Raw genomic sequence first — 16,356 nt, forward strand, 5'->3', positions numbered from 1 at the left:
GGTCATTTCACAAATGATTTATCAAGGATCAATACTTATGAATGATGAGTTCTTTTACTAAAAGATCACATTCAAAATTTTCCCTAAATAATGTAATTCTCTCTCTCATTTCAATTTACTTTATTGAGAGGAAAAGAATGGAAGGTATGAGGAATTCATATAACCATTTATAGAAGTGTGCTCTGATTGTGAATGTCATCCATCATCAATGGACCACAGGGAAACGGGTTGAAGACCAGTATTGTAAGGCTTGTCTTGAAGTCCTTGCTTCTTCCAAACAACATGAATGCTGGTGACCACATTTGACATAGTACCTGGCACATGTTTTCTTCCTGACTTGCTGTCAACTGTGAAAAGGTGGCTTCTCCATGGTACTCCAGGAATGTAGCTAGGAATCTTGACATGAGGAGGAAGAACTGTGCTGGTGAACAGATATACAACGCCAGTCCCACTCCTTGTTCTTTACTTTATCTAAGAATGTGGAGGACTTTTGAGGCAATTAGGAAGTGAACTAGGCTAATGGAAGTATAAAGACAGAATTTGTCTTTTGGAGAATTACAGTCTCAATCACATCAGTTGATCTTTGGGCAAGAATATGTTGAGAAAGACACACTTTGAATCTGTATGAACATCTGAAGACGTAGAGAAGAGGAACCTGCACCGGCATGAGTACAATATATTATTTTATCAGTTCATTACAGTCCTTGACTCTTAAATATAGTTTAATATTCAAAACATTCACTTCTTTTAAAGTAAAGCAATTTCCTTATTCTAGGAAAATTATAATTCAGAGTTTTTAAAAATACAGAACAAATTGACAAACTTTCAGATTCAGATTTGTTATAGCTTCTAGAGATGTTTAGGACTTTCATTTTAAAAATGGAGGAGTATAAGGCTCAGAGAGGTGGATAAACTGCAAGATTTTATAGTTAGTGTGAGCAGATTGAAACTCCGTGTCTCCAATTCCAAGCAAATGTTCTTCCTTTCCATTGTCCTGCCTTTCCTAGTTAACACAATTTAGTGACGCTAACACTTTACTCATACTTACATATAAAGTTCCACATTAGTAAATTTAATTAGTGAGTAAATGCCAAATATATGTTTTAATTTTGTTACAGAAAAAAGGCAGACTATCTAGATTTGATTTTCCTGGTATCATTCATATTTCCGTCTACCAAAGTAAATGAAGTGTTACTATGAAATCTACTATAGCAACAGCCTCTATGTCTTTGAAAGAAGATACACATAGTTCCTATCTAGCTTGAAAGGCAATCTCCAAAGGCAAGCTATTTCAAGTTTAAGGAAACACAGTATAAACAACCCATGGAAGTTACTATAATTTAATTTCAAAGCAAAGGTTGATAAGGAATGTACAAATCTTGATTTCTTAGTCAGCACTGGTATTACGATGCAAAGCATGTTCATAAACTTCTCCAATTTATCTCATGTGGCCTGTGGGGTTATGTGCTTGATAACTAGGTAGAAGAAATTTTAAAGCAATAAGAAGATGCATTTCTTGAATGAAACATATGCTTCAAAATAGATTTTTACAGTAACAGATAATGCAAAATATTATTATATGTAATATAATAAAATAGCAAAACATTATTATTATATACATTCATGATGAAACAGTATAAGGTAGTGGTTACAAGCATGAACTTTGAAGTCATACAGATATGGGTTCAAATCCCAGCTCTGCCACTTACTGTAGTTACTTACAACACTCTCACTTACTGAAGTGAATTGGAGAGTGTGACTTTGCCTCTCTGAGCCTCAGCTTCCTGAAAAGTAGATTGAAACTTGAGATTCCTACCTCATATTTGATTGTAAGAGTTAAATTAAATAATATAAGTGATATGGAACATCAGAAACTGGAACACATCAGAAACTTGAGATGCTAAGTCATGGGTATCTCATTGGAATATCTATGATTCCTTGTTATTACTTGATTCTTCACTTTCCTAGTTATTTTTATACTAGGATAAGCTTTTTGCTTCTGCTTCAGAATTTGACTCTATATTAAAAAAACCTCAAGACAACTTGTATTGAAAACTGCATGTTATATAAATCAGACACTATCCTTGTGCTTCAATATTCAAAAGATCATATTTATCACCCCACCTCCTGTCTTGTAGCTCCCAGTAACAAAAATATAATTCTCTTGAACTATTTAAAAAAGTCACACAAGTTGGTACAATGAAACTAAAATGGTCAGTTAATATTGATACTGACGAAAGAAGTGTTAGGTTTGGTGGAACATTTTCTCAATCATTTGTCACATTTAGGGTAAGTGAGCCATTGTGTTTGCTAGCAAGGCAATTTGAAATTCGGCACTTGAATAGAAGAAAAAACCGAGAAAACTCACCAATGGGGTTAAATTTATGATGCTTTCTTTTTCAGAAAAGTGTATTTTTGTATTAAAATTTAAAAGAGCCCAGGATTTCGATGTAGGAAGCTGAGTTCACACCTGACTTATTGACTGTAAGCATAAGTAAGTCACAGTTTTACAGTTTACTCATTTGTAAAATGGATATCCTGCTTAGTAAGTCCTGCCTACCTTGTAGTTTTATCTTGAGAATTAAATGTGGTTATGTATATGAAAATAGCATGTTAGGTAAACATTAAGGATTTAATGATTACATAGACTTGGGTTTAATTCTCAATTATAAAGTGTGTAATCTCTAGCAAGTGCCTTAACTTTTAACATCAATTTCTTTCTCTACAATGGGGATTATAATATCTATTAGACAAGACTGTCATGAGGATTTCATCATGTCATGTGAGGAATTTCCAGCAGAAGTCCCTGTCTGCTACTTCATTATCAGTATGATATTTTGTTTATGATTTTAGTAATAAATATTTAATGGTCACACAAATGAAGTATTTATTTAAATTTATTTCACATACATTTAAATTTAGTGGATTTAAATATAAAATTATCTAAATGAAAAAAAAAAAAAACCAAGGGTGATTGGTTAAATGTCCATCCAGAGGACAGAATACACTTTAGGCATTATGAATATTATTTCTATCATGGAATGATATTTCCTATATATTGTTAGGGAATGAAGGATATAAAGCAACACATACAGACTTTTTAAATAAAAGTTATTTGGAAAAATATATCTAAAAAGTGCAATGAAACTGGGTAAGTTTTATTTTCTCTTTTTGTGTAACTGTATTTTCTAATTATATACAATAATGTTTCATCCATTTAACATGCATTAACAAAATGTTGAATGTAAATAATAGAGATAAAGAAACTGACCTCCTTCAGCTGAACAGATAACCACAATCTGACTGAAAGGTCCATCTCCTTTATTGTTGTAAACGCCAACCTTCACTTCAAAGGGAGTAAGAGGAGGAACGCTTTCATCTCGATAAATGAATTTTGAAGCTTCAGAGGATGTCACCATTTTTTCCTTCCAGCCACGTGTTCCATTGGGCCTGAAAGCTACAATATAGCCAAAGCCTTCCCCATTCTGAAACTCTTCAGATACTGGCTAAAGAAGAAAAATGCAATTAATTATCAGCAAAATAATTGATTCAAAAGGCCACTTCTACCAAACTGTAATTTCTTTAAAATTATGGATAACTAGAGAAAGGAGACTTTTCAAATCGCTAATGCTCCACTGGAAGCTAATATAGCACAATCACTTGGCAGTCTTTGGAAACTTAAAAGGGGTTAAAAGCAAAAGATAAAAACTTAAATAATATCAGTTGGTATTTAAGAGGAGTATCAAGCATACTGAAAGCTCCTGAAGTGAAACAAATTTAATCCAGTTTGTCATGTATACGAAATGAATATTCCATTCTAGAACGTAACATGTTGGGAAAAACTGTCATACGGTCTGGTGGTCAGAAAAATCTGGTTGCTGGTAATGCTCTGCAGAGCCCTTTGCACAGAAAAGATAGGAGATGTTAATGTAAGAAGTTTTTTATAGTATTTTCTTTTTCATTTCTTTTTGTGCTTAAATGTGAAAACATTAGAAAATAGTATGTGTTCAATTAACTCTTACTATATGCTTACATTTAAAATGTGTAAATTGGACATAAACTGTACACTATAGAAAGGAGTAACTGTGATTGACCAGTTACTCAAAGGAGCAGTTACTACACTGCCTAGCATAATGCTTGATACATAGTAGATACCCAATAAATATTTGTCCAAACATTTTTTCTTTTGAGTATTGATTTGAGGAAAACTGTAGAGAGTAAAGGGAAAGAGACAAAACTAATTATATCAAAACACAATGTTTATATCTCCCCAAAATTCATTTGATGAAATCCTAATCCCCAGTGTGATGATATTAAGAGGTGGGGCTTTTGGTAGGTTATCAAGTTATGAGGGCAGAGACTGTATGTGTGGGAGTACTGCTCTTACAAAGGAAACCCCAGAGAGTTCTTTGGCTCCTCTGCTATGTGAATGTAAAGTGAAAAAATGGCCACCTATTAACTAGACAGCAGGCTCTCACTAGACTGGAATCTGCTGGTGACTTGATCCTAAATTTCCAGGCTCCAGAACTGTGAGAAATAAATTTCTGGCATTTATAAGTCACCGCCAATCTTTGGTATGCTTTTTTTAGCAGCTGGGTCTAAAACACAAAGCTGATAAGGACGGAATTTCTATTTAGAGATATTTGATCTCAGTGAAGTTCAGATATTGGGAAGTTAATTCCTGTGGAGAAATCATAAATAAGAAATACATTTTTATTAACCAAGAGGGGAATGGACAGGCTAACAGGATAGAGGATATGCTTATGGAAGATTACTTCACGGGAAATGTTTTTTTCTGTACATTTTATCATCACTTTTAGAGACTATCAGGGATTTGTTCACTTTAATCTAGTATACATTTCCATTTACTTTACATTTTCATATTCTAAAGCACAGTTCTGTGAGCTACATAGTCATGTTTGATAATTAGGTAATTTAGCAACAATAAAAGAATAGTAGCTTCATGGGAAATAAGTGCATCTCTCACATCCCCTCTCCCCTGCTTCCTTTATAGAAGAAAATCCAGAAATCATATGGCGAGGGACACAAGAGAACATAAAGTCCTAATTCTACTGCTTATCAGGAAAAGTATTGTGCTTCAGTTTCATAATTTTTAAAAATGAGAAAAAATATTATCCTTACTAATAGGATTATTATTCTTACTAGCCCAGGCACTGTTCCACAAATTGAGTGGCAGTCATTTCCTTCTTCCTCAATGGTTTTAGTAAGGGTGCTATTTGTGAAATAATTAAATGTCAAACTAAGCCAAACAAACATCTGGAGTAGTTTATGAGAGGATGTGTTTTAATTACCCCAACTTTATTCTGAGATAGCCTATATGACAGGAAGACAAACTTTAGTCTTGGAGAAAAGTCAACTGGAGCTCGGCATGAAATGGGACAGGTTCACATTGGCAATATTCATCTGAGTAATATATAATCAAAGTGTTACTTAACCTCATTTAAACTGAAATTGTTCAGTTTCTCTCTACCAAGTATAGAACTTATATATATATAGCCTTATTTTCTAAGGATCACCAAGTTCTAATATCTGATTACAGACTTTCTTACCTCCCAGGCTATGACTAACTCATGCCTTCTTCCACTTCTTCCACTTACATTGGTGGGTGCTGTCTTTGGAACTGCGGATTAAAAATAGACCAGAGTGAGGACAATAAATAGATATTTAATTTGAGAGCCCTTGTAAGAATATATTTTGACCCTACTCAGGTTCTGTAAAATCCCAGAACAAACAGTTAAAATTTGAAGTTAGAATGGCTGTATTCAATATTAATTAAAACAAAATGTTTGTGACAGATACCCTGCTTTCAAATCTTTGTGGGAGAGTTTGATATATATTTTTCATGGCCACACATTGTATTACCAAACTAGTCCTGTGGTAGTAAGATTGAAACCATAATTAACACAATAGTCAAGGATATCTACTAATGGTTAAATTTCATTCTACAATTTCTCTCCTTTCTAATGATATCACTCTTCTGTGGTCTTAAGGTGAAAAGAGCTCCTAGAAAATACATGGGTTGACTTATTACTGCCATACCAGAACCCCCAGAGAGCTCCAACTTAAGGAAATTTGGTAACAGTTCCATTGAGTGAAAATCTATTTAAATAAATAAACATGAAAAAACTATCAAGAGCAAATCTCTCTGCAAATTACAAAATATATAAGCACCTGATGAAACTTTTTCAAATGAATAACTATTAAAAGAATAAATGTCTCAAAGGAATAAATTTCTCCTTCACTGCACCAAACCACAAAATCTGCAGTTGAAAGGGAACATTTTCAAATGGAGAACTGTTAAATGAAGAAAACTATTAAAAGAAATCATTTTCTAGGCTATAAGTCTGCATGAGCAATTTTACACTTCAGCGTTGTCTTTATATCCTTGCATATAGTTTTTAAATGATATCGATAAACTCACAAACAATAAATTCACTCCCATATATTACCTACTTAGATAAAAGGCTATTAATTACTAGTAGATATTCATACAGCATTTTATGTACCAGAAAAACTGATGCAGAATTTATATTCCACTAGAAAGGGGAAAAAAAGAGGTGGGAGAGAAAAGACTGTGAATATATAGTGGGCTCCACTGAAATAAAGGCTTTTATTCACCAGGGTCTAAATTTCAGAGTCTTTGGGCACTTTTCTCCATGAACATGAGTTCTCATCTTGCTCATGCACTTGTGGAAGGATATATACAGCAGCAGTTACCAATCTTTCTTTCACAGTAAGGTATATATTAAAATTATTCATATGTGGAGTTCACTCTCATGAATTCCCTCAGAATTAAATGAAATTGTATACCGCTTTGTCTCTCATTCAAGAAATCACAAAAAATTTGAATTAGAAAAAATTATGGTGTTAGAGCAATAACTGTGATACATATTAATTTATATAAAGAGAAAGCAAATCATTTATTAACTTGAATTTTTATTAGTAGCCATAGTTATTGCTAAATATAGCAACCTATGATATATCTGTTTTGACATCATGCCCCCAAGCCACTGTTATATAGTTCTAGTTCTTAATTTATCTTCTGGTCCATGGTATAGGGTAAGGCACACAGGAGTGAAGCTAGGTTAACTGTATGCATTAAAAAAAAAAACAACAACAGGGATCTAAGTTTCCAAATATCCCTTCAGTGGCTAATCTCAGAGTTCTGAATGTTGTGATCATCAATGCAAGGTCAAACAAATAGGTAAGCAAGTTATTTTGTTGATATAATGCACTACGGCTTCTAATAGTGCCATTTGTTTGTAAAAAAAAAAAAATGAATACACACTCGTCTACTTCATATTCATCTTTGACAATGAAAAGCTAAATAATATTATGAGTACTATCTACCAGAGCCACTTACTTTGTCTATTACATTGGAATCATGAAGGTTATGTCCTAAACTTAGGAATTTGGATCCTCTTCCTTGAGGATACTTTCACTATAATCATGGATTTTGTTATAGAATAGGCACTGAATATTCTTTTCCATTTCATTCAGCTATCAAACATCAACCCAAAAGAAGATGTTTGTAGTCCTTAGCTTATAGCTGGAGAGTAGGCTGTAGGCTCTCTAATGAACATCTCTTGAGAATCATTTAAAATATATGAGTAATAAAATACAAGGGACTATTTGTAATCAATCCTTTCTTCTGAAGCTTTGGTAATGTTGTTCCACGGTCCATTAATGCTTTTATTTTTCAGAAAACATTTAGATTTTTAAAAAATTTTAACTTTTTAAGTAAAAAAAAAGAAACTAATAAAAATTTGGTGAAATTTCTACTTTGAGGAAATGAGAAGGCAATATAACACTTTCTATGACGTGATTTGTTTTTCTGTGAGTAATTTCATCATCGAATTATCCATAAATGACCCATACTGGAAAATTTCCTTTATTATTTGAAATAAATCTTTGAAATTTTCCTATTACTGCTGAATTCTTTTCAAGAGAAGATAGCCCATATCAATTTAATATGAAGAATAAGATCCTACTTTTCTCATCCTACCTCCAATTTTAATATATAATAAATGACACAAAGAAGGTATTATAATTCACTGTTTTAATAGTATGTGCCTGGGTGGCTCAGTCAGTTGAGTGTCTGACCTTGGTTCTCATCATGATCTTGTGGTTTGTGAGTTCAAGCCCCATATTGGACTCTGTGCTGACAGCTCAGAGCCTGGAGCCTGCTTTGGATTCTGTGTCTCCCTCTCTTTCTGCCCCTCCCCTGCTCATGCTCTGTCTCTCAAAAATAAACATTAAATTTTTTAATAGTATATGTCTATAAACATCGATTGTTCTTAAATTAAAAAAAGATCACTAGACATAGTAGGAACTACTAACAGAAAAGTTAAGTCTTCAAAGACATAGGAACAACCTAAGTGTCCATTTATAGATGAATGGATAAAGAAAATATACATGCTGGAATATTATTTAGCCAACAATAAAGTCATTATGCTAAGTGAAATAAGCCAGACAGAGAAAAAACAAATACTATATGATCTCACTTATGTGTGGAATCTAAAAAAAAAATGGAACTGTTAGAAACAGAATAGATTTTGATGGTTGCCAAAAGTGGAGAATGGTGGGTGGGGAAAATGGGTGAAAGTGGTCAAGAGGTACAAATTTCCAGTTATAAAATAAAAAGTTCTGGGCATGTAACGTATGGCATGGTGACTCTAATTAACAATATTTTATATTTGAAAGTTGCTGAAAGATCTTAATTATTACCACAAAGAAAAAAATTGTAACTATGTGAGTTGATGGATGTTAAATAAACTTACTCATTATCTTGTAACTTTAAACTAATAGAGTGTTATATGCTAATTATATCTCAATAAATCTGAAAAGCAAATACACAAGAAAGAAATATTAAGGCTTTAATAGCTAGGCATAATGCATTGTTTTTGTTGTCAAGATCACAGTGTTTTCATTGGATACTCTAATTCTAATTGGCTTAAATTCCTAATTGCATACAGATGATCAGTGGAACCTATGCTCATTCATTTCCTTTAAGTTGGTAAGACACAGTTATCCCTTCACTCAACTGTTTGGAGTCCACTGATTTTAATTATATCCTTTTATTTATAAAAAAAAATAATCATGGTAATATAGAGATTTGACTTAACCTTCCAAGCCTTTGTGGTATCAAATTCCATAATTCTTGTTAGTATAAAATTAGGGGCGTCTGGGTGGTTCAGTCAGTTAAGCGTCCAACTTTGGTTCAGGTCATGATCTCGTGATCTATGGGTTCAAGCCCCACATCAGGCTCAGTGCTGACAGCTCAGAGCATGGAGCCTACTTCAGATTCTGTGTTTCCCTGTCTCCCTGCCTTTCTCCTGCTCATGCTCTGTCTCTCCCTCTGTCTATCAAAAATAAATAAACTTTAAAAAATTAAAAGAAGTATAAAATTAATAGAATCAAACATTTAATAAACACTTTGAGTTGAGAGAAATAAGTATTTGTTGAAAAATCAAATATATTTTCAATATAATTAATAAAAGCCCAGTTTAGTATTAAGCAGCTAGATGCTTTTATCTCCTGTTTTGCTACTGATAAATGTGATGAGCAAGTTTACAGGTATGGTTAATGGGTTAAACTCTAGTTCTTCTGAGTTCCTATCTGAGCAATGCTGCTCCATAAATGGATTCTGTAATTAATACTTTTCTCACAAGCTGCAAATGCCTTGCGATTTAATGCCTTATTTGGTATGTTGAAATGTAGACTTTGTCTCTTTTCAACTTATACATTGGAAATATTGTTATAAACACTCAGAGTGACCAAAATATAGTACCTTAATTTAAGCATGAATGACTTCTAAGTGTAATAGTTTGAACAAAGTCAATTATGCTAATATCATGCTTTAATTCACATTAAACTAAACAAAAGAAGATAGGATAAAATCATTTACCAGTCTCCTTTTTTTTAAGAAAACTTTCTAATATCTATTACAGTAGATGTTTACATAGCTTACTGAATAATACAGCTCTATTAGAGATTTGTGAGAGGGTGTGTAATTTAAGAGCTTAATGGTAATTCAGCGGCTGATTTGAAAAGAAAGGTACAGAAGAATAGAAAGAAGGAAGGGAAGTTGTCTATAATGTAATGGTGGGAGTCAAGAGGGAAATTAAAAAAAAAAATCCCTACCTGAATTGAAGTACACAGCACACAAATATTTCAGTTAACTGATTATCATTCGAGTTTAGTTTATAAAAAGAGTTAAGTTGAAAAAGTATCTAAAACAAAAAGTACTATTGGTGTTTCCTAAAGAGTTTAAATAATGCTTTTATCATTAGGATAGATAAGGTGATGTGCACAAATTGAAATATGTTTATCGTGGGAATGAGAAACATCTGTGCTTGGATCTCTGATTTACCATTCTAGGTGGTTAGCTGAAAATATTTCTTTTTTTTTTTTTTTAGTGTTTTATTTATTTCTGAGAGAGAGAGAGGCAGCGTGAGCAGGGGAGGGTCAGAGAGAGAGGGAGATACAGAATCTGAAACAGGCTCCAGGCTCTGAGCTGGCTGTCAGCACGGAGCCCCATGCGGGGCTTGAACCCAGAAATGTGAGATCATACCTGAGCAGGAGTCGGATGCTTAACTGACTGAGCCACCCAGGCGTCCCTGAAAATATTTCTTAACCTTTTTGTACTTTAGCTGCCTCACAAAAATAGTATAATGCCTACTTTTAAAGGTTATTTTCATAATTATATATTACAGTGCCTGGATCTATAATTTATAAATATCATGTAATGCTATTATCTAAGATTTCAAAAGGAGAAAATGGTGAAGGATTCTATGATAAATAGTAAAATTTCAGCATTGAGTCTGTACATACAGAATCTCAAAAGAGATTATTCATTTGGAAATCTGGAAAATATTGTTTTGATAGTACCATGGGAATTATGCTTTCAAATTTGTTTTAAGTTAGAAATGTAGGCAAGATACCATTTTTGATTTATAAAAGAGGTTGTTTTAGGAAATGTAAGATTTCTCTGATTTATGAACCTTCTCATAAATGGCAACAGTCAAAAGCACAGTAGGTTAATATATACAATACATAATGTTTACCTCAACTCATATTCTCTTAGCTTTATTTATATGACTCCCCAATGAAGTAGAAACAGAGGATGGGTAAAAGAATCTTTGAAAGAGATTTGTTGATGCATGTGGTAAAAGGAGGATATTGAAAATGCAAGAGGAAGAAGGGAACAGGAAGGGAAGATAACTTGAAATCACTATCCTTGATGGAGGGTTAGAATTACAGCTTTACTTCTTAAGTGGTGACCTTGTGCAAGTTTTTAAAACTTTCTACTTCTGTTTTCTCATCTGTAAAATGGGGATAAACACTCCTTGCTTTAGAAGGTTGATATGGCAATGAAATGATATAATAAAGGACAAGAACTTAGCATAGAGCTTGAATGATTTGAATGATTTATGGCTGGTATATAATATTATGGGGACTAGGAAGATATGAAAAACCATACTTGAGTGTCTCACATTTACTCCTGTGTTGATAACCTTTCATCACCCTTTTGTCTTTCATGCTCAAGTCTTCTCCAGCTCTTCCATCATTTTGCTATTAATCAGAAAAACACATGCCCCAGGGCACCTGGACGACTCAGTAGGTTAAATGTCTGACACTTGACTTCAGTTCAGGTCATGATCTCATGTCATAGTCTGTGAGACTGAGCCCTGCATCAGGTTCTGTGCTGATGGCACAGAGCCTGCTTGGGATTTTTTCTCCTCTCTCTCTGTCCCTCACATCTCTGTCTCTCTCTCTCAAAATAAATGAATATTTCTAAAAAGCACATGCCTAAAAATTAGCTAGATTTATTTTATAAATGCTTTTGCTAAAATTACTATCTCTGCTTGCAAAGTGCCTCTGAAATGGAGATCTATTTCTTGAATATAGTTTGTAGAAAAACTTGCCTGGGCCAGTATTTAAAAATATTGTCTGCTTCATTTAATAGCATTTTATTTTAGATTTTCTTAATTATTTCAACTGAAGCTTAATTTTTTAATATAACATTTTCTTTAAACATATACTAAAGGGGCATTTGGCTGGCTCAGTTGGTTGAGCATCCAACTTCAGCTCAGGTCATGATCTCATAGTTCATGGGTTTGGGCCCCGTGTCAGGCTCTTTGCTGACACCCAGCTCAAAGGTTGGAGCCTGTTTCAGATTCTGTGTCTCCCTCTCTCTCTGACCCTCCCTTGCTCATGCTGTCTCTCTCAGAAATAAATAAAACATTAAAAATATTAAAACATATACTAGAGAGACCTTTACAAACCCTACAATCTTTTGTCTTTTATTTGCATACCAGTGTCTGACAACAGTAGGTTTTCTAATTGTCCCCTATAAGTAATTCTGCACAAGTCCCTTTTGGTCTGGTCTTCAAAGCCCCATTAAATTTCATTTACAAGGCCAATACACATAACCCCAGAGAAAACTAATACAAAAATAATTTTATTGTGTCCCTTCCATAATTTGTGAACCCAATGAAATTTCCTAAGTAATTGTCATGAACAAGAACTCTGAAGGTAGAAATAGGAACAAAGCAAGATCCTTTCAGGAGTAGGAAGGTAATGTACAGTGAAAGAAATTGTAATAGGAAGTTAAATGAGTCTTCTGGACTTAGGATGAGTCGAATGTAACTTCAATTGCTAAAGTGAGGTTGGCCAGACAAAAATCACAGAATTGCTAAGAATCAGAGAAACCAAATTTTATGATCCTTTTCCTACCCTCCTCTAGCTCATATATATAGGATTTTAGCACAAGGAAGGTTTTGGAAAAAAAATATTGTCAGCTTAATAGAAAAATGTGCCGTGGCATCTCCTTCCACCCTTAGCTGTCAATAGAAGAGAAATGGGAGTGTCGTTTCCCTCTCAAGCTAAGTGAGATGAGGAGGAAAGCACTGCTGCAGAGTACAGATGCTTACATCTCACATCCTGGCTGAATGCTGTTGAGTTTTAGAATTTTGCAATATGGCCCAGTCCGATGTTATTTTACCAGAGTGGAGACCAAAATAGCTCTTGAGAACATCGAGTTTGGCTGGTCAGGAATGTGATTACTGGGGGCCAAGTGGACACTATGAAAGTCAAGTTTAAAATAGGCTGGTTGGGATCACACTCAAGTAAACTGACTGTTAGAGGATAGGATAGTTTCCAAAGAATCCAATACATCCTGTAAGAGAAAGAAGCAGTATGTGGACAAATGCCATTACTTACTGCATTTAACACCTATGTGAAAACTACCTAAGTAGTTTTCCTTCTTCTTTTTATCTGGCCTGTAAAGTGCCTGGAGCAGCAGCTGGAAGGTGCGGGGGGTGGGGGGGGGAGTGAAAAGAAAGAAAAGACAAAAGATTGCTCTTGGTTCAAGACTATGTTGGGAAAGAAGAAGAGAAAGCATGGGACTGGGTGTGAGATTAAAGTTCCTATTTAAATTAAAATGGAAATTTTTAATACCTGAAAGTGATACTTCCTTCACATCTAAAAGTGCCTTGGATGTATATAATTGAGGCTGAAGTCGGAGATCAGATGAGGGATAATTGAGAGAATAAAATTATTTTATGTTTAAATTCTGCAGAGTTCAGTCTGTTAGTAAACCAATTACCTAACTACACTATAATGCAGACAATGCTAAGACTAAGAAAGATTTTCATCTGATTGTCTACTTGACACTCAGATTTATCTGGCTGAGCATTTACCTATTAAATGTAGAAAAATATTTTGCTTTGTGTGGCCAGAATTATATGTGTGTCCTTTTCCATTTCAGAGACTAGAAAGAATGGCAGGTCAGAATACAATGTGCTAAGCAACTGGAAAATGATATGAATCTGAAACAAATTTTTTAAGCAAATTATTTCATTTGACGCTTCCTTTTTTCTGCTCCTTTTGTCTTGTCTATGCTATAAGAAACAAAGAAAATGGCCATATACTGGTACAGTTTCACAATCCACAAACCAGAATGATACCTGGCTAGATAACAAATGCAGCATGGAAAGCTAGACAGGGATGGAGATGGAAATTTAGAGAAGAGGCATTGTGTGTACTGTGCACCACATTCTGAAAGGCTCCCTTGACTCCCAAGCCATCAGGTGGACTGAGTGACCAGACTTAATGGTACACAGTCTGGGGCAGAGACTTCTCAATAGCAGGTCATCTTGGAGGAACCAGATACAACCCAAGAAACTGGATGATTCCTATTATATCCATAGATACACTTTTAACCTGAAAATATTTCCTAAAGATGAAAAAAGTGACTTATGCATAAATACTATTGTTAAAATTTCCATGGAATAAAGTAATAACTCATTTACTTTCATGACGATGATGATGATGATGATGATAATGATAAGTGGGTAATATTAAACATTTACCATATGCCAGACACTCTGTTAAGCTCTTTGCATGCATTTTATTATTTAATAGAAACAGCCAATGGAGTAGGTAGTGATTCTGTCTCCATTTTATAAGTGGGAAAATTGAGCCTTGAGCAATTTATATGTCTTACCTATTTCACTGCTAATAAATAGCAGAGAACATTAATCCAGATCTGCCTAATTCTAAAACTCAAATTCTTAATTACAGGTTGAAGATAGAATCTTCTTTTCTCTCTTTCTTTCTCAATCTTTGTTATTTCATCATAAATTTGTTTTAAAAGTTTATTTTTGAGAGAGAGAAAGAGAGAGAGCAAGTGGGGAGGGACACAGAGATAGGGAGACAGAGAATCTGAAGTAGACTCCAGGCTCTGAGCTGTCAGAGTGGGGCTTAAGTTCAGGAACCTGAGCTGAAGTTAGATGCCTAATGGACTGGGGCACCCAGGTGCTCCTCTGTTACTTCATTATTTGAAATAAAGAACTGCAGATATTGAGAATTATACAAGGATCTTTGATAATAATAGACATTTTATACTACAGAGAAGACCAAACCTTTCTAAATATTAGATTACATAGTTAACTCTATCTTATGTTCTTTTCATTTATATTCAACAATTAATGTTATAAAGGAATAACTTATGGAAGTTTAATGTTCAACTAAATAGGAAAATTGCTGCAGTTGTAATCATTTTTACATATTTTTTCCATTTCTATTGTAGTGTATATTTTACATTCATTTCCTAAAATGTGATTTTTTTTCTCTTGTGTCCTCTTTTCAAATGATAAAGTATTTCCTTTACTCAACCCAAAATCATATTCTGGTTTGATGATAGTAACACATTTCCAAATTAAAACAGGGTTATATCTATCTGCCTAGATATCATTCTACTATCTACCAATTATCTATCTATCTATCATCTATCTATCTATCTAACATGTATCTATCATCTATCTATATGTATCATCTAACAAAATCTTGTAAGAAAATTATACTATAAATAAATAAATACAAATGTACATTAAAGTAAAAACATGTATATTACTATTTTGATATTCTAATAATAAGTCAGATTGATCCAATTTATCTTATATTTATTGACTGTTAGGAGTATTTTGATGACTGCAAAATTTAAAATATATCCTAGAGGAAACTGCAAAGAAAAATTAACATTTTTGGTGTGTGGGAAAGAAACAATCCCAAGGTAAAACTGCTTTACTAAACCTGCCTTGGGATTTAGAATAGTCAATTAAATAGGATACTTTTAAAGGAACATAAAACTTTCAACTCAATATCTTGAATGTGAGACTTTCTATCTTAGAAGTAACACTGTTGATTTTCAGAGATTACTTGGTCCATTAGAACAGAACCATCTTTTAAAATACAGAACATATACTTAAAAGAGGCAGAGTATGTCACTTGAGAGGGCATCTCAGGATATTTGGGTCCCTTTTAATCTGTGCTGCCTAATAAAACAGGAACAAAACTCAACATTTGGTTCAGCACCATTAGTAGATCTAGCCCTGTGTAGTACCAAAGCACAGGAAGCATAAAGTAGACAGTACAAGCCTTCCTCAACTAACTTCAAATGGGTGCATTTCATGCATTTTTCATGGTCTTTCTTTTCTCTTCCATGAAATTTTAATGGACTAAAATATGCCATGTATATAGAACTAATGCTAAAATGGAAAGCCTGGAGCTATAGGAGAGAGGTAGCTGTAGGAAGAGACGAGGGACAAGTCTTTCAGAATGTATCATCTGAATGCAATTTAGCTTGAAAAATAAAAGTGTTTTTGCTAAAGTGTTTTTTAATTGTACAAGGAGATTTATACTATAAAAAGTCTAAAAAGATTATTCATCTCAAACGGATTATTTATCTTCAAAATGAATATTTATAGAGAGCCTCTGAATTAGGCAGCAATCTTTGCCTTTGTTTAAACACAATTAACAATATGCAAAATA

At 33.6% G+C, this 16,356-nt stretch overlaps 1 protein-coding gene across 1 annotated transcript in view; it reads right to left on the bottom strand.

Annotated features, from left to right (window-relative positions):
• Window positions 1-16,356, bottom strand: part of CNTN5 (contactin 5) — a 433,319-nt gene that overhangs the window by 50,126 nt on the left and 366,837 nt on the right. Inside the window, exons 14-15 of the mRNA XM_077766718.1 lie at window positions 5,571-5,641; window positions 3,272-3,506 (exon numbers count right to left, since the gene is read on the bottom strand). Coding sequence (XP_077622844.1) covers window positions 3,272-3,506; window positions 5,571-5,641 — 306 coding nt within the window. The remainder of the gene's footprint in view (window positions 1-3,271; window positions 3,507-5,570; window positions 5,642-16,356) is intronic.

The sequence above is a fragment of the Crocuta crocuta genome, unplaced genomic scaffold (genome assembly GCF_008692635.1).
Source record: "Crocuta crocuta isolate KB4526 unplaced genomic scaffold, BGI_CrCroc_1.0 scaffold105, whole genome shotgun sequence".
NCBI classification, from domain to species: Eukaryota; Metazoa; Chordata; class Mammalia; order Carnivora; family Hyaenidae; genus Crocuta; species Crocuta crocuta.